Genomic DNA, 19,273 nt, shown 5'->3' on the forward strand with positions numbered 1-19,273 from the left:
TAGATACAAAAACTGTAACTCTAAAGTGAATTTACCAAAATATGTAGAGAATATAAATATTACAAAAATGATTATTGACTACATGTAGATAAACATACGCTAGTGGTGTGCATAAGAATGCAAATGATAGACATTTCTAGAGTGCTATAAATAGTTACCTTTTGTTTTAAAGTTAGATTGTAAGTTACTTTTGGTATTTTCAAGTCTTCATGAAAAAGATTGAATGAAAAATGAAGAAAATGTTTACCTAATATTCTCAGTAGTTTGCCATTAGTTTTGAGTAAAGAACTTTAAAAGATTGTTTCTACTATTTTAATAAAAATATTTATTATAAAATTATATAATTTCTCTGTACATAACCTAGAAATAAAGTACAATTTATGCATTAATAATTTAAGTGTGCTTGAGCATTCAGTATCCAGCCACTAGAATCCTAAAACTCGTCAACAGATTTACAAATACCAGTGTAGACTATTTCTATTTTATAGAACTCTACATAATTATTGTTATGGAGATGCATTTCTTTTTCTCTACTGTTTCAAAGATAGTTCACAGTGTTGTTATGTTAAATAATTTACTGCTTTAAATCTTTGGCAAATACATGGACTTATATGCATAAATGTTTACATTTCAGTAAAAACTGAAAAGTCAAATAATTGATTGCAAATAGTTTTGTGTAATAAATGAGAGTCACTGCCTGAAACTTTTAATAGTTAAGTTTGAATCTACAAAACATAGTTTGAGGCTTCTATCTGAAGCACCAAGACATTAAACCACAACAAAATTAAATACATATGTTAAACTCAACGCACAAAACAGTACTGATTATTTTACAATGCTAACAATTCTAGGTTTTTTCTATTGCCTGCTTTAAACATCAATTTGATGCAAATGAATTTATTAATTTCAGAAAAGCTTATTATTTTATATAACCACTTAAAGAAGCCATAGTACTTAGAAAGACCATAGTCCTTAGAAAGACACAAATGCTCTTGTCAATAATTTATCTAGGAAAATATATTACTTTTCTTCAAATTATTTGTGAATATACAAAATGCCTGTCTTCCTCTTCCCTCCCTTCCTTCATTCATTTTCTTCTCCAAGTATAATCTACTAGGCTGAATCATCAATTTGCCTAATATATCCAGCTCAACTTTCCAAAACTCTCACATGCTTTACAGCTTTTACGTATCAGCTCTTAAATCTCCATGGTTCACAAAACATCCTGGCATAAAAACTCCTTAATCATTTTATTTGGTAAAATGGTACTCCTCGGAGTACTTAAATTCTGATTTTCTTAAGCCGTTTGTAACTTGGAATTTTGTTACAGGCAAATAAACACTGGAGTGTAGATAATATAATTCAATACATATGTATATATGATTGTAAGCATATGTATATAAACATATATACATATTTTACATTGGGGGGCTTTTTGGGTCACACCTGGTGATGCCCAGGGGTTACTCCTAGCTCATGCACTTAGGAATTACTCCTGTCGGTACTTGGGGAACAATATGGGATGCCGGGAATGGAATCCTCGTCATCCACATGCAAGGCAAAAGCCCTACCAACTGTGCTATCACTCTACCTGCTGTGCTATCGCTCCAGCCCCATATTACATCTTCTTAATCCTAGAAAAATGGGTATCTTTGGATTACCTGGGAGAAAGCAGTACTTCCTCCTGACACAGGTTCTGAACAAACTTCTTTCCTTAATGTTGATTTTTTTCCAACTCATTTAGAAACACAAGAAAATAAGAGATAGTTTGCAATCACTGTGGCAATTCTTATCTCCCTCCACTACCAACACTCTGAATTTGGTGCAGACTTTTTAATTCACTAGGCACCTAACAATAAATGTTTTCTTATCATGTGAGTGTGAACAGGAAAAGCAGCATATTAAAGGCCTCTACTTTTCACTAAAAGATTTCTTTCTGAGTTCTCATATTGGCAGAAAACCTTGGCAGCAACACTGAATAAAATGTTTTAACTCATACCTTCTTAAAGTGAATATTTTTTTAGGTTGCCAACATTTTTTTTAGAATACACACACATATATACACACATACACACACACTAACTATATAGATTCATATACACACATAAAATGTACATTTACATTTCTAATCACACAGGTAAAGTAAGTCCCAATCCTTGAATGATAGGGCAGTACTTGATATATTGATATTTGGTACTCAGCAAATACCAATTGCTTTTAACGTCATTTAAAACACAGTCTATTGCAACTTCTGGCCTAGGTCTTCACTTCTCTCCCTTTCCCATCCTTGTTGATAAAATAATGGAAAACTGAAGCTTATTCTTCTTTAGGATTTGCTATCAACTCATGCATATTCTAAGTGAGAAGAATAAAAGAGCCAGTGATCTGTTAATTCCCGCAGTCCTGCACTGTGCTCTCCTGGGTAACAGAAACAAGCTCCTTTCCTCTGCCACAAAGTTCTAATCAAGGAGTTTTTGTCGTCATGTTGTTGAGGAAACCAGAGTTCACATGCAAGCGTTCAGGAAGCGGCACTAGCATGAGCCCACTTTGATCCCTTCCAGTGTTCCGAGTGTCCCTATTCACACAGCCAGTTTCTCCTTCGCCAGGTTTTTTGGTTCCTTGCTTGGAACACACCAGTCGTCAGCCTCACTGCTCATCTGATAGTGTTTGAAGGCTGACTTGTTAAAGACTGGGAGCTTTTCTATAGACTCAGAAGACAGGGCCTGGAAGAAAAGAGGAGGAAAACTATCAAATCAAAGAAATTAATCATGACCTATTTTATACTTGAAGTAATTTATTTTAAAAAATTAGGCCCAAGCATTCCAATATTTAAATGCATTCTTCTGATTGATTTAGAAATAAGAACACACAAAGAATCTATAATATGACAGATATTGCATTAAAAAAATCCAAACAACTGAAAAAAGTATCATTTCCACACTAGAAGAACCTGGACAGAACATGAATAGTTACAAACTAAGGAATATAATTTATGTTCAATACTATACATACGTCAGAATATTATTAATGTCAGAGAATTGAATAGCAAAGCAATTCTTTCCAGGCAAAACTCTTGCCTTAGCGACAAAGTGAGGGTCTTAAATATTACTCTTTTAGAAGACTCTCCCAATACGTGAAAGACTATTTACTTGTGTAAAAGCGAAAGCATTAATGATTAAAATGGCCAAAGTTCATTTAGCATTACTTTTTTCAAAAGTTTGAATCACACCATTTGGCTTTCCTCAAGACCTACATTAGCACCTGTTTTTGCTAGTATCAAGAAGTTCGAAGAGGGTATTTGTTGTTACAACAGAGGCAGAAAAAAAATACCAGCACAGATTTTGCTGAAGCCATCAGAAGGCAGCACACAGCCTGAGCAGTCAGAGTGTGACAGCCAAACTTCTCAGACCACTACAAGCCGCATCTCAGCGTCAAGTTGCCACAGTTTTGAAATATATCTGTGAGCATTCTTTCTTTTTTAATTTGCATTTATTTTGTGCATCCATTAGCAGTATATGTCTAAAGTATCTGAAAGCCTAAGAGATCTCCTAAGGACTTTATAACTAGCATAAGACTAGACATCATTGAAAATAATCAATGCAGTGGGGAAAGACAGTTTGAAAGTGTTCTCCAGAATCTGAATGGGCACTGTGTGAGATTTTCACTACCACTGACAGTGCTAAAATGATTACAGAAAAGTATGGCTTTCATTTTCAAAAGGCAGGCAGGTGTAGGGCAGGCTTGCAGGATGTTTTGAAAAACAAAGTATTATATGGTATAATTATTTGTGATGTTAAGCAGTCAAGCATACTGTCGGAATTCAAGGCTACTGTGTCAGTCCCGGCAGATAACAAAGAGACAACATAACAAATTGAGGCTTCATCAGAAGTAGAAAAACATGGACCAAATTTTAGAATTGAAACAGGAAGTATTTTGCATCTCATTGACAGTTGTGAATAGTCAACTTTCCTTCCTTGGGTTTCTCTAATAAGGTCTGCTGAAGGTCCTAAGTGCCTTGATACTCTTGTTTTTTTACAGTTGGAACATTATTAGCATATATGTCCTGTATATTTAAATAGCAGGAAAACCCAACTTTTCTCAGAGATGTCAGAAGGAGTTACCTTAAAAAAGTAGCCATGCATGGTGATGGTATTGACATTAATAACTCCCTGCCTTGTTGGATTTAGAACACAATAAGATATGAATAGATGACTGTTTTCTCCTAGATGTCTCTCTCCTATTCTTCCAACCATATTGACTTCTAATGACTCTAACACCCAGTTATGACCACCTCTCAATCTCCTAGTGTGTTTGCTAGCTTCTTGATTCTGGTAAGGAAAACTATACTATACATGTATTATTTTTCTTCTATACAGGAATTTACACCATTTGTGTTTTTATTTGAGGTCAGTATTATTTTCCATTCTGTGTTATTTGGTATGATTTTGCAGGTTTTGAGTCCGAGAATGCTCAACAACTTTTCTATATAAATCAATGGTAATTGATTCTTCACTACAGGTCACTTCAGCTTATGAAAGTTTCATAGGCACATTCTACTTTTAGATAGTGGGAGAAACGTGCCATTTTCATGTGCAAAATGGGAGCCCAGAGCTTTATGTTTAAGTTGCTATTATCTATTTAGTTGCTATGCTTTCAGTAGAAATAGTTGGTAAATGATTAACAGAACCAAGACAGTGACCTTAACAAATTGAGGCTTTATGAGAATAAAAAAAACATGGACCACGTTTTAGAGTTGAAACAGGAAATGTCTGGCATCCCACTGACAGTTGTGAATAGCTTTCCTCCCTTGGATTTCTCTAATAAGGTCAGCTGAAGGTCTTAAGTATCTTGATATTTGTTGTTCTCCCAGCTGTAACATGACTAGCATATATTTCCCATACATTTAAATAAAAGAAAAACACAACTATTCTCAGAGATGTCAAAAAAAGTTACCTTAAAAGTCCACACGTGTGTGCCCTCACTTTGAAACTGGTAAGCTTATTTGGAAATAATTTTGCTTTTTTAGAGGCAGGTTGTCTGATCCTGCTTCTAGTTTGGTAGGCTACAAGATTAAATAACAAATGCTATGCTTACACATACTCCCTCAAAATATAGGATCATTTATGTTCATTATTTGTGTTAATTTGGTTTTTTTTATTACACAGCAAACGAGAAAACTAAGTGATGTAAAAAAAGCAATATATTCAGAAATATTTTTTCTGATTGAATTTAAAGAATACCTTTAAATAGATGACGGCATCTGTCCCATATCCTGACAAAGAAAAGAGATTCAAATCTCCTTGAAAGTACTTGGCATAGAGACGGGAAATTGGTAAGCCATAACCAAAACCAGCCTAGAGGGGAAAGATCAGTTACTGGTCAAAATAGATGCACATGTTCACTGAAATACACTATCAGAAGGAGCAATTATCCTTTCTAATACTGATATGGTAGAACCTGTATTGAGTAGCTCCAATCAGAGATACCTTGTAGAACTGTTTCACTACTATTGTTTGATTTGTCATTTTTACATATCTCCCAAATCTAACTAAATGAATCAATTTGCCTTCCAATTTTTGTCCACACTTAGTAATAGATGGATGGCATGAATTTAGTTACATAATTGGTCTTACCAAAGGAGCATTCCGGGAATTGTCCATCACAGGTGTTGGTGCAGTAGAGTAAGTATAACTAAAGAGGCGGTCAATGATTCTCAGGGGAACACCACCTCCTCTATCTGAAATCTGAAGCACATATATTAGAGCTTAACATTAAAAAGCTGTGACCTATATAAAGTATCTTTTTTTAATTTTAAAGTTGTTTAAGGCTGATAACTTAGATCTATTGCTCAAAGTACAGTGCTTTACTATTATTTTGTTGGTGTTGTTATTGTTAATACTCCCAAGAGAAACTCCAGAGAAAAGCAAAAATGTAGTCACCTTAATTGTAAGATCTTCTTTTCCTAAAACAACAATCACCTCAATTGGTGTAAGAGAAGGACAATTTTCCTGGTGTTCCACTGTTGCCCTCATTGCATTCTAAAGAAAACAAAACCAAAAGTAATTCCATGGCAGAAAAATGAAGAACAATAAAAAACAATTTTTATGTTTAAAATAAAAGTAGCACAGAGAGTAATTCAAAGTTCATATTTTTTAAGTTAGTAGTAAAATAGCTCTGTAAATAGTCATTTATGAATGTGTTATGCAGAGTGTATAATGAAAAATATTCATTTACTCTGCAACATAACTCCTGGGAGAAATGTCTAATGGAAAAACAATTCTGCATGCTGTCAAGTTCTTATTTGTAAGCTTAATTTAAATGTAGAAATTGGTTTTTATAGTCCATTTCCTGGCTCCCTCCTTTCTGTCTTTCCATTACATTTTACATCCAAGCACCAAAGACTATTATGTAACAAATGAACAGTGAATCATTGAACCATTTATTGGCTTTTATAAAATTTGCTGGGAGAAGGTTGTTGATACTTAAAAGGATAGCAAATAATTATAAATTAAATTTCAATTTGCACTTGATTATCATCTTAACTTTTATCAATGATGTCAACATAACTCTACAAATGGGCCCATTGCAATTTAAAATAAAATCAATAAAAGTATCTTTTGTCTTTCAACAGAGGAGAAACTTAAATGTTTTCAGACAATTGAATGAATCTCATCTAAAGCCTCAGCTTATTTCACCCTTTTTCGTTAGCCTTTGGGCAGGTTGCTTGCTTTCTGATTTCTCTATAATACGAAGTTCTAATAATGAGCTGAACTAAAGTTTGTAGTACAATCAATACCTTGCTGTGTTAGTATTAGAATAAGTTAAACATTCTGAAAAAATTTTTATCAGAATCAGAGGCAGATTTTACTTTTTTCTTTACAGTATTTGAGGGAACCCTTGGGAAGAATCTAAATGCTCCTGGTATTTTTCTATTTTTTGGCATAAGTTCAGAGTTTTTATTTGATTTTAGAATCCATGAAATGATTTGACTCCTAGCAGCAGACAATCCTAGACCAGTTAAGTAATGCCACCAAGCTCTAAAAATATAGAATTGCGTATTTATGGATCTAGAGAATGAAAACCTAAGAAGCTGGCCGGGTGATTCAAATGCACACAAAATAAATGCACACAAAATAAAAGCTTGAGGAATGTGCTACTGTGTTGTAGTAGGGCTCAATGCTCCATCTATTAGTTTATTTAAAAGTGAGAACCTCAGATTTAATCTCAAACCCACTAAATTATATTTTTTTGCTTTAACAAAACCCCAGTTGATTCAGAAGTATATGAAAGAAGACCACTGAAGGAACTGACCATTCTTTTAGTATACTAGATCAGGTTAGGATCCTATCACCTACAGTAATTCTGAACCTAGACCTTTGGATTTAGAGATGGATCAGTTTGTGGAAGTGGAAGATAAAAAGTCTATTTCACAGACTCATTCATCCCATGACCTTCCTTCACGAAGGCAGGAATAACCAGTGCTTTGTTGAACACCTGAAAGAATATGAGAACAGGGAGCATTGAGATGTGATGAGTCATACTGTGCGTTCTGAAATACGTGCTGTTGGTGTTCCAAAGAACTGCATGAACTCTTTCAAGCACTGAAAGTAGCTTCATCTTATGAATACAGAAGCATGCTCAAGAGAAAACTGAGAAGCTTTCGGTAAGAATAATAGAAACAATTTTTTTAAAAAACTAGTGAATATTTTGTTAAAGACAAACTTAAAATTATCATGACATGTCATACCTTGAATAGTTCAAAAAGCATATGATGAAGATGAGAAGGGACATAAACAATGTGAATAGGTTGGCCTGGAAGTTTTCCTAGGAAAAAAATATAAAATTTGTTTAGAATTAGTAAACCGCAAAATAAAAGGCAGGAATAACTAGTACTTTTATCAGAATAAGATTTTAGGTATTAATAAGATTAAAATATTCCCTATCCTCCTCACTCTAAAATCTTATCGCAAAGCCTTCCCTCTTAAGTAGTAAACACTACTGCTTATTTTTAAAATGTATTATCATAATTGGTACTTTATAATTAATTTTTGCATTTCTCCACAGATATAAAATATTAAACGAAGGGCACAACCATGGTGTCATAGATTACACAATATAGATCTTTTTTTATACTTTCAAAATTTGTGTGCTGGACAATTTTAGGGGCTAAAGTTACATGTATTTTAAAAAAGAAAAAATTAATATGCTCATAGAATACAATCCCCAAATTAGTGCTGGCTTACATTATTAAATTTTTAATTCGCAGTAAAAAAATAATGCAATCATTCTTTATTTTTGTATCACTAAGTCTTAAAATGTTGTCATCTTACTATGCTTAATTTTCACCAGCAGGCTAAAGGAAACAGAAACAAAGGCTTCACAATGCTGTTTGAAAAAAAAAGTATTATTCTTTGGTGTCTGGGACTTGGCAAAGTCTGAATAACTAAACACGAGGTCTGGCACAATTTCCTTTCTATCAAACAGTTCAGGCAGTTTGTCTCAAGTATTATGCAACAACACTGCTAGATACTGCTAAAGATGAGATATATTTTTAAAATCTCTCTTTGTACTTCTAATTTGAGTTTCACAGTTACCTAAATTTTCACATCCCAAATCCATGAATTAGGCTACCCTCACTTTGAATAACTTGATTTTTAACTCTCACACCCAAAAAACACTATCCTTGAACAGATTTTATTTACTTTTTATGAAAAAGAGGAGGTTATTTCAATGTAACTATATTATCTTGTTTTGAAAAGCAAATGTGGAAAAAGGTTAAAATTTAAAAACAAAGTGCCATGAATTTATCACATTTACCACATTGCTTCTGTCAATAAAGAAAGACCTGAATTTTTAGTGTCCTAAAAGTCAAAGTTTCTGAAGTATGGTCTGCTTGGCATATACTTGGCATATAACAATGGCATGTACTTCTAATATAACTGAAATTTTCTTTGATAAGATCATTTCACATGAATGTTGTCCTTTGAGTTTTAAAATGCATTATGTGGTAGTATTAGAGGCATAATATCATGTAGTAGATACCACAAACTTATTATTGACAAAAGTTATTTAGTGGATATGAAATAGCAACTTTTTATTTTATCCCTCTCCTGGTTCTTTGGTGTCTGGGACTTGGCATTTTTGTCATACCTAGAAGTGCTCAGGGGATGCTTCCAGTGCCACTCAAGAGACCACGTGGTGCTGGGGACTGAACACAGAACTATATATACTCTAGCCCCTGAGTTGATTCCCTCAGTCCTGTGGCTGGCTCTTGTAGTGAAATTTAAAGTATTTTTCTTAGTATGTTTCACATATGTATAGGACAAGATTCTTATATAGGCAATACTACCATTTCCCACCCGTGGCAGAAAAAGGGATAATTTTGGAAAAGATGTATATAGTTCAGGAGTCAGTGCATATCTTGCTGGGAATGAACATATACATGCATGTGCATGTATACACACAATTTCCTTCTAAGATGTTAGTAATCACAATCATGATCATCCTGTTGTCCGTTGATTGCCTCGAGCAGGCACCAGTAACGTCTCCTTTGCCCTAGCCCTGAGATTTTACCATATTCAAGGCTCTTTCAGGGTTAGGAGAATGAGATTCATCATTGTTACTGGTATTTGGCATATTGGGTACGCCACAGGGAGTTTTCCAGACTCTGCCATGTGGGCAGGTTACATTCAGTAGCCTGCCAGGTTGTCCAAAGTAAGAATGAGATGTTAAGATGTCGCTCAGCCACGCGCTTCCGGGAGCTGAGTTTTATAGTCTCTGGGTCTTGGCGGTTGATGGTATTACACCAAGCCAGGGGGCAATTGGTGGGTGTGACCCCTGCCTACTGGAAGATGGAGGATCTGGGTGGAGGATGCTCAGCCCTTATCCGAGCAGGCTTGGAGATCTCAAGTAATCATTTTGGTGAAATCGCTGTTACCAAGCAATTCCTCCTTAGTTATGATTGTTCTATCCCCATATTTTGTTAGTGAGCACTCTTTCTTTGATTTAAAACACAGGAACTGAATTGCTACTCTAAACCTAAATTATTTGTTCAGGCTTTTATTAATTCATCATCATTAACAACTGAATGTGCTCAATTGTAGCTTTCCAGTTAAGAGAACTTGGTTTCAACTAAAAACTGTGCAACAATTTTAGGGAAAAATAAGAACATAGACTCTATTATGTATTTATCAGAGGTGATCTTAACAGGGAGAAGACAAATATTCCCATAAAGCATATTTTATTTACAGCTTACCATTCACTTGTGTGAGGTTTAATTCTGGAGATGTTAAATAATACTGATCACAAAGCATCTTTGCACAGTCAAAGGCATCTGAAATACAAGGACTTTTTTATAATGATAAAATGAATTCATGACAAGTAAGCTTTAAAATTTTTAATTAAAAATAATCCTCAGCATGCATACTATACTAAAACAGATCCTGGAGTACATGTTTATAGCATAAATAAAATAACTTTTAGCACTTTATTAAAGAAAAGTTAGGCAGTGTTTAGGTTATAGCTGTACCTATAATAAGAATACACACCTTGCTGAGATTAAAAAAAAGTAACATGTAAAGCAAGGCACTTTAGCAACTGGTATCCTCACTTTTTAAAATATATTATAAATGATTGTAAAGACACCCTCAAAAGCAAAAGGTTTTAAGACAGAATAAAATATGCAAATGAAACACTTTGACACTTTGAATATAACTTATTCACCATCTACTCAAACTACAAATATTGTCAATTATATATGTTTTCAATAAGGGGATGTAGAAATCTACTAATTACCTTGGACCACTGCTGCTACATCACAGTTTGGATCAATGCTTCCAATGTGGGTTGGGTTTGCTGATTTTGAGTCACTGAATATAAGAACTGTTAGAAAAGTAAAAGATATTGTTGTAAATATCAGCATAATAATAATTAGAACTAATGCTGTGAAAGAATAAGATCCAACAATGAAACATTTTGAAATGTTTGTTTTTCAAACATAATGAAACAGTTACAGTTTGGCTTTATTTTCCACCAATCTCTATATCATGACCATGATGAGTTAACTTACTGTGTTGATTCATCAGCATCCGTGTAGAAATACGGTTCATGTAAAATCGATCCAAAAAGTACTGAAGATTTTGGTTAGTGATTGGGTCAACTGTACAGGTATCTTTATATTCTATGATTCCTTGGGCCATTGTAGGAACCACGTTATGGTGTCTATTTCGAACTTTGATTAGAGTATCTACAAAACTAAACCAAAGAATTCACAGTTAACAAAAGTTCACATAAATTTCACTAACTCCTTAGATTACTTCTCAGGAGACTAAAGCATTATTTAAGTATCTATTTTAAAAATCAAATAATAAAATGTTTGGACTACATTAAGACTCTCACACTATCGTTTTTCCACAAGTAGAGAAAAATAGTTGGTTCCATCAACAGACTTACTTTTCTTCTAGCTTACATATAAAAATGCCAATTCTGTAATCATAATATTTATTCTACATATCTTCACAAGTATTCTATTTTTTATTTATTTATTTATTTATTTTTTGCTTTTTAGGTCACACCCAGCAATGCACAGGGGATACTCCTGACTCTGCACTCAGGCATTATTCCTGGCAGTGCTCAGGGGACCATATGGGATGCTGGGAATCAAATCTGGGTCGGCTTCTTGCAAGGCAAATGCTCTACCCGCTGTGCTATCTCTCAAGCCCCTCTTCACAAGTAATCTCTTGAAAAAATAATATGTATTAATATTCAAGATGACTTTTAAATACCACTTTGAAAATCAATTTTTTTCAATTTAAAAGTTTCTTATTTCTTATTCTTTTAACTAGAAACTGCTACTCTAAAAAAATGTGTCATCAGTTATGAGACTGATAGTTATTAATGGAATATAATAGTAAATACTAAAAATCTTTACATCTGGTTAAAAAAATTCCTGTCTACTTTTCAAACTCATCACCATTTTCAATGCCATGTTTCTTTTTCACCATTCTATTAACCAATAATCCAAAACCCAATGTTGTGAAAAATTAAAGGATTGAGGCCCTTTAATTCAGGTATAAAGAAATGTTAAAAGTTTGCCTGGAAATATTTCAAACATTTATTCTAATGCAAAGAACTTACTCTGACAAAGCTTTATGGTCCTCTGGATTTTTTTCATGGAATTCCACCAAATCCATCAGACTCTGGATATACCTGTGAAGTGAAAATACATGATTTAAATTTTAAAATTAAATAGTTAGATACAAATGGTATATTCAAACTATTTGAAAAGAGAAAATATTAAACATGTTTGGAACAACATGTTTAAAACTATTAACTTAAAGTTTTTTTTCCTATAATTTGTGACTCTCAAGTTATTATAGATCAGTATTCAGTTTTCTAAGTGTTTTTGCCAAGTGTTCTCATTTCTTAAAGCAAAAACAAATTTTAAGGGAAGGTCTCATGCTCTTTTCCTAATATATGCACTGGTAGAGAAGTATAAATCTTAAAATTAGTATCAAGCAAGCTGTTGATTATGTTTGTGTTTCATTCTAATTATTTATGAGTATATATATTTAAATCAAGGAGCAAATAGATACAATAGGTTACAAATAGTCACTTGGTTAAGTGAAGTCTCTGGCATATATGTGTTAGTGAATAGTTTGGTTACATTCTCTAAAATTATGCTTCTATTGGTTCTTAACTCTTTCTAAATTTCAGGATATTTATTTATAAAAACAAATGACACAGGGTATTAATTGTCACTTAATGCTACATTTGTTCCAGGTACTGTTTTAATGGCTTTTTTTAATGGACTGCCTCATTTAATTATACTTAGGTATCCCTTTGAGGCATACATGTTATTCTTCTCAATAACAAATAAGGTAATGGAAGGACAGAGAATTTTTTAAAAATTTCCAAGGATTCCTCAATTGGTAGAAGTAACAGAAGCAGGATTTGAATCTAGAGCTGCTCTGCCATCCAATTATGGTGTCAATATATTATAAGTATTTATATTTTAATAACACTAAAACTAGACATGGTTTTAAGATAGTGCACCACTTACCAACTTTTTACCAACTGCACTGAAGGGGTATTAATTAGTCGATCAGGAAGAATATCAATTTCCTTTAAGATGTTGGCTAGTCTCACAGGCAATTCTTGCCGCAAAAATGCAAAAGAAGTTCTTTCACACGCATTTTCTGAACCTGTAACAGACACAGTTGACAGTAAAATGTAGTTGTTGGGAAAACACATTTGTCTGAATGGTGTGTGTGTTTAAATATATGCATATATGTATATATATGAATGGCATAACTACCATTAATATTCAGAGCACATACACTCATAAAATTTTATTTCATTCTCACTTGTGTTCCTGTTTATGGATCACTCAGGAGAATGTCTTTTTCTTACTTTTTTTCCTATTGTTGGGCTACACCTTGAGGTGCTCAGGGCTTACTCCTGGCTCTGCACTCAGGAATCACTCCTGGTTCAGGTGCCCATATGCAGGGCTAGGGGTCAAGCCTGTAGGTGCAGAGTCAAGGCAAACACACGCACTGCTGAATTCTCTCTGGCCTGTTTTTTCTTTTTTCATAAGGGGCTAAAAAAAAAGGGAGAATGATTGTTTTCTCTTCTTGAGAAAGATTCAGCTCTAACAAAACAGACTATCCCATAGCTCTCAGTATTGATTAGAGTTGTGGATCCGATCAACGGCACACTATCATGGAGACATCAAAGTTCATAGCGCTTAGATGGGAATTTATGATGAAAGTAGAAGAGGGTAATATGATGGGAATTATGATACTTCCAAAAACAGTTGTAAATAGTGTCGCATTTAAACTTTCCTTCCTTGAAACCTTCCATCTAAGAATACTGGATAAGGTTTAAGTATTTTTGGCCATAACACAAATTACTTGGAAAAGTCTAGTGGTGAGCAAAAATATTTATTAGTAATACAGATTATTAAATATAGTGCTAATAAAAAGTTCCCTTGCGAAGGGAGGGAGTATTCATCTAAACACCAAGTAATTTGAAGAATCCTTCAATGTAGATTCTTAATCTATGTTAGGAAGCCTCTTTAGCAAGTCCAATGCTGTGAGGAAGGCGGGGACTTTTCCAGTTCATTATTAAATGATGACTGAAAGCGAAGTATTTTGAAAGGAAACTTTGGAAAGGAAGGAAATAAGAGCTCAAACCATCCAGTCTCAATATGCTGTAAGTGGATTGGACTGTAGGGACACACTCAGAAAGAAGGCAAGTCTGGGAAATCGCAAGGTGCAGGCTCCAGGCAGTAATCCCAATTGTTTTAGCAGCAATCCCAGCACCCGGGCTGGGAAAAATAGATACATAAATAAGGCCAGCCCTGGAGCTCTGACACCCGCGCCTGAGACCCGTATCTCCACTCACCAAAGTCCAGCAGCTGCTTCATGGACAGCGGGGACGGGCTGTAGCGCGAGAAATGTTCGACCTCGCGAGGCACCAGGCTGGCATTACTCAAGGAGCTGGCATTGCGCAGCACAAAGCGGGCCGCCTTCATCTTCACGCCCACGGGACCACTGGAAGCTGGGGCGGGCAGGAGGGGCGCAGGTTGCAGGCAGCAGAAGCCTGGGTCGAAGAAGAGTTTCGTGGGCGCGTCCGCAGGAGAAGGGCAGAGCCAGGTGTTCTGGGGAATCAGTGCACCTCGCCCCGGGATAAAGTTCTAGGGTGCTTGGAGGTGCAGGAGTCGGGCAGTGTGCGCTCGAGACGTTCAAGTCAGCGTTTTTCCACCACGTCCGCCTCCTTGGGTTTTATTTGTGTGCCTCGCTTCCCCCACCCCCGTCCCCGCCACCCCCAAACGGGGAGGAGTCACTGGGACTCGGGGACATTCAGAACTCGGGGGCTCGCCAATCAGCTGCGATCAAAAAGAACTTTGGGCCCCGCCTTCGTGCCCCCACCCCCTCCCTCTCCCTCCGGTGGCTGTCCCCGCGAAGTGACCCGACACCGTGCTGGCATTGGGAGGGTTCAGCGGGTCAGAGAAGGAAACTGAAGTGCACATCTGGAGGGGAAAGTGGGCTAAAGATCAGACGCTTGGGACAGTGCTGCGTGCGGGACGCGTGCTAGCCGGGGCCGTCTGTCTCGTCCTTGTTTACAAGTGAGGGACTGTTTCAAAGTCATGCATTCTTGGCCAAACACTCTTTCCAGAATCCCCGGGCTCCTGGCATTCATTGGCTCTTGCTCAAAGCGGGGATTTTAATGGTATCCAATCAACTGCGTTCCAAAGCATGGGCTGACTTGTCATTGGAGAGAGAAAGGAGTAAACAATGCCAAGAACTCTGGTGGTTTCTCCTGAACAGCTCTCGTATGGAACATGAAGTTCCTACTGCTGACAGTTGGAGAACTGCCCAAAATATATGTACTTTTTTTCTTGGATGGTGAAAGGCCATCAACTGCCCAAAATAGATGTACTTTTTTTTTCTTGAATGGTGAAAGGCCATCAACTGAATCCGCCCAGGTCAACTTTCTATACATTGCACTTATCTCTGTTAATTAAAACAAAAGAGATAAGTTTGTCGAGGCCATGCCACTTTTGTTTTCCCCAAGAGAATTTACTGTTTTTCCCTCTGTATGAAATGTTCTTAATCCAAATCTTTGCCTGAAACATTATATTCTAGTCTTAAAATAGAACAAACTCTCTACGCCAAGATAGCTTTTTAAAATCGCCTCTTTGCACCCTTTAAAATAGATGACTTGCATGTATGACATCATATTGTAGCTGTTCTTAAACAGCTGTAAGTGGATTGGACTGTAGGGACACACTCATAGAAAGAAGGCAAGTCTGGGAAATCGCAAGGTACAGGCTCCAGGCAGTAATCCCAATTGTTTTAGCAGTAATCCCAGCACCCGGGCTGGGAAAAATAGATACATAAATAAGGATTTGTGTTCCCAGATTTGTGTTCTTAAATTACCCTGAACTGAACCCTTTCCTGAAAGGATTGGGGTACAGACCATGGCTGAAGCATTTTTATTATTCCTACCGAGCTCTGCCAGGTCCTAGAGCTTAACTGTGGAAACAGTGGGACAATACCAAATTGCTACTCTATTAGGTTCTGATATCATTATAATTTATATTTTTGTATTCTTGAATCGTTTGTTACATTGCCATGGTTCAATGAGGCAACAGCAATAAAAGAGTTCATAAAGTAGAAAGATTAAGTAAAGGTCTGTGGTATGAGAGAAATGAAATTAAAAGATCTAAAAAATTTCTACTTTCCTTTGAGTTACATGCAAAAAAAAAGTAAACGATAAGGCATTGTTGACAAGTCTAATTCAGGCAAACGCTGTATCCTTAAGTCGATTGAGCACTAGTCCCCTATGTTTTGTGAGATAACTACAAATGAGGTGAAGTCACTTACTGTTCATAGAGATGACTAAGGGTTTAATGTGAACTGAGGTACAAAACTCTTGTTCTAGGGCATCACTTCCAAAACTATTTACCAAGTTCCTCTCACAGTGCATTGCATTCTTCTGTATCACATCTCTGTGGTGGGAACTATTGTTATAACTGGCAACATTTATGTTGGTTGGACTGGAATAGCCAGGTCAAGTTGCTTACCCAGTTGGCTAAGATACTATATATTGCCACGATTAGTGTGTGACCTGGAAAGAGAGTGGCACTTCCTTTCCCAGGCTCAGGGTTGATTGAGGAGGTGATCTAGCGGCTATAGAGGTAAAACTACAAAGATTATTTGGGAGTGACTCTCTATTGAGAGTGCTGGGACATATGCCTATCTGGATATAAATCTCTCAACTATTATTTAACAGAAAAGATAGTTTGGTGGAGATAGGCATGGATAAATAAATGTCTTTATTTGACCAAATGTAGACAATGAAAGCTCTATTAGGTGATTTGGTGATAACAGTCCTAATCATAGCATACCTGCTTGAGACACCAAATTCCTAACTTTCTAAGGAATATTCTTACCAGTCTTAACTAAATTGTAATACAGTTCGCTTGACAGAAACTTTAATAACATAAAACCCTTTCTAGAACTATTACCAGAGGGCGAGTAATATCTAATTTAACAAGAACATGAGTATACTAAGATACCCATTTAATTTTACAACATGTAGGAACATACTTCAGGGAAATAATTAGAATTTTAAAACAATACATATACAACTTTCAAAACCATGATGAAAAGATGAACAAATTTTACAAATAATATTTAATGTTCAAATATTAAATTATAAGAACAAAATATTAAAGTATATAACAGATGATCATTCAAAAATGCGTATTTAAGCAGGAAAAAAATTAAGATCTGTGCCCTCAAAGAGTACATAATTTTTATGATGGGGTCATTTGGTGGTGAGGATTAGGCATTACAAAAATAAGGTATAGCAAGCATATCCATAAATTATGACAAGATTATAAAGAAAATTCACACAGACACAGTAACAACAAAGTCTCCAATGGAGACGTTACTGGGCCCGCTCGAGCAAATATCGGATAGGAAGTGCCCTAAATTTGCTGGGCAAGGAAAGTTTCATTGAAGTATCTTGGTGGCCCATGAAAAGCAATGACTATTATTTTCATTACTTTTAATTTAGAGAAACTTTTATTTATTTCTCATGGTACAAATCTACAATTTAAATGCATTTTTAAAAGTTAATAAGAGATAATTTGACTAATGTGGTATATTGGTAGTGATGACAATGATGTTATAAAGTGGTAATCTTAAATATGTTCAACAGTGAAAGAAGAGCTTTGTTGCAAGTCTGGGAATGTCATGATTATTGGATATTATTGGTAGACATTAGTTAAGGAAATTTAAGTGTGAGCAAAAGTTCACATATAAGAGCTAGGGATATTTTGTCAAAATCATGGCAAGGTTATTCTCACTGCCATCTAATATCATAAAGGAAGAAGAAATGGGAAATGAGTCTTATAACGTAGAGCTTTAAATAATTTTTGAGAACCCTGACACCTGTAATAGACAACAGAAAAATGTTGAAACTTTAAAGTATGGAATAATGTAGTCCCTATACAATTTGTTAGTATTTAAGCCATGTCTTTAAAGTCATTCAAACCTTTGCATAATTAAAAGTTATTCAAAACTTATAAAATAAGAGAATGGGAGACTAACACCCAAGAATAGTAGGGACGACCAGGAGGATTGCTCCATGGCTTGGAAGCCGGCCTCACATGCTGGGGGGAAAGGCAACTGAGATAGAAAAGGGACCACCAAGTAAAGGATACTTGGAGGGCTCACTCGGGATGGGAGATGTGTGCTGAAAAAAACTATAGACCAAACATGATGCCACTTAATACCTGCATTGCAAACCACAATACCCAAAAGGAGAGAGAAATTGAAAGGGGAGTGGGGTGGGGAATGAGGAGAGGAGAAAGGAGGAGTGGTGATCGGAGAGATGCTGAGAATATTGGTGGTGGTAAATGGGCACTGGTGGGGGGATGGGTTGTATGACTGAAACGTAAGCACGAAAGTTTGTAAGTCTGTAACCGTACCTCATGGTGATTTCTTAATAAAAAAAAAGAAAAAAGAAATGCCTTGTTAACATTTTCGTGTAATTTCCGAATGTATATAGATAAATACATATATAATGTTGTTTCACTATATAGAAATATAATTTTATGCATTAAAAAAAGTTATTCATAATAAATAACTTTCATTGAATACCAATGAGGACAGGAAGATAAAAGAAGTAATAGTCTTTGTCTTTAAGAATGACATTTAAAGAATTTTATTTTTTTCTTTTTGATAAATTTATTTATTGAATCACCGTGAGAGCAGTTACAAAGCTTTCGGGTTTAAGTCTCAGTCATACAATGATGAAACACCTGTCCTGTCACCAGTGCCCATTTTCCACCACCAAAACCCCCAGTATATCCCCCCATCCCACACCCTCTCCCTACCTGTGGGACAGATACTTTCCACATCACTCCCTCTCTGTGATTTCATTTAATATTTCGAACCCAGACCCACGATTATTATTTGGGAATTTACCCCAACACTCAGATCTGCCGAAAAAACAACCATAGACAATTTGTTTTCTATTGCTGGTTATGAATAGCATATGATGTTGTGCAGCCACAGTAGTCGCCGCACAATTTTGGAATTCCAAAATTTTAACAATTAATTCTGGAGGGATTTCTGCCAAAACCTGCTGGGTTCTGAGATTTGTTTCTGAGTCTCTGGGATCATGGCCATTAAGCAGGTTGATCAGGAGCCAGAGAGGCCATTCATGGGCGGCGACTCAGGGTCTCGTTGGGACAGGG

General features: G+C 35.7%; 1 protein-coding gene across 1 annotated transcript; it reads right to left on the reverse strand.

Moving 5' to 3' along the window:
* Nucleotides 1–298: 298 nt before the first annotated feature.
* Nucleotides 299–14,770, reverse strand: PDK4 (pyruvate dehydrogenase kinase 4). Its single transcript, XM_056118245.1, has 11 exons — nucleotides 14,404–14,770; nucleotides 13,061–13,202; nucleotides 12,136–12,207; nucleotides 11,069–11,253; nucleotides 10,795–10,881; nucleotides 10,256–10,333; nucleotides 7,748–7,824; nucleotides 5,940–6,038; nucleotides 5,634–5,744; nucleotides 5,241–5,354; nucleotides 299–2,723 (listed from the first exon to the last, which is right to left on the reverse strand). Exons 1-11 carry the CDS (start codon nucleotides 14,531–14,533, stop codon nucleotides 2,580–2,582), a joined length of 1,239 nt encoding a protein of 412 aa, XP_055974220.1. The 5' UTR covers nucleotides 14,534–14,770; the 3' UTR covers nucleotides 299–2,579.
* Nucleotides 14,771–19,273: the final 4,503 nt, after the last annotated feature.

The sequence above is a fragment of the Sorex fumeus genome, unplaced genomic scaffold (assembly GCF_029834395.1).
Source record: "Sorex fumeus unplaced genomic scaffold, SorFum_2.1 ptg000037l, whole genome shotgun sequence".
Classification (NCBI taxonomy): domain Eukaryota; kingdom Metazoa; phylum Chordata; class Mammalia; order Eulipotyphla; family Soricidae; genus Sorex; species Sorex fumeus.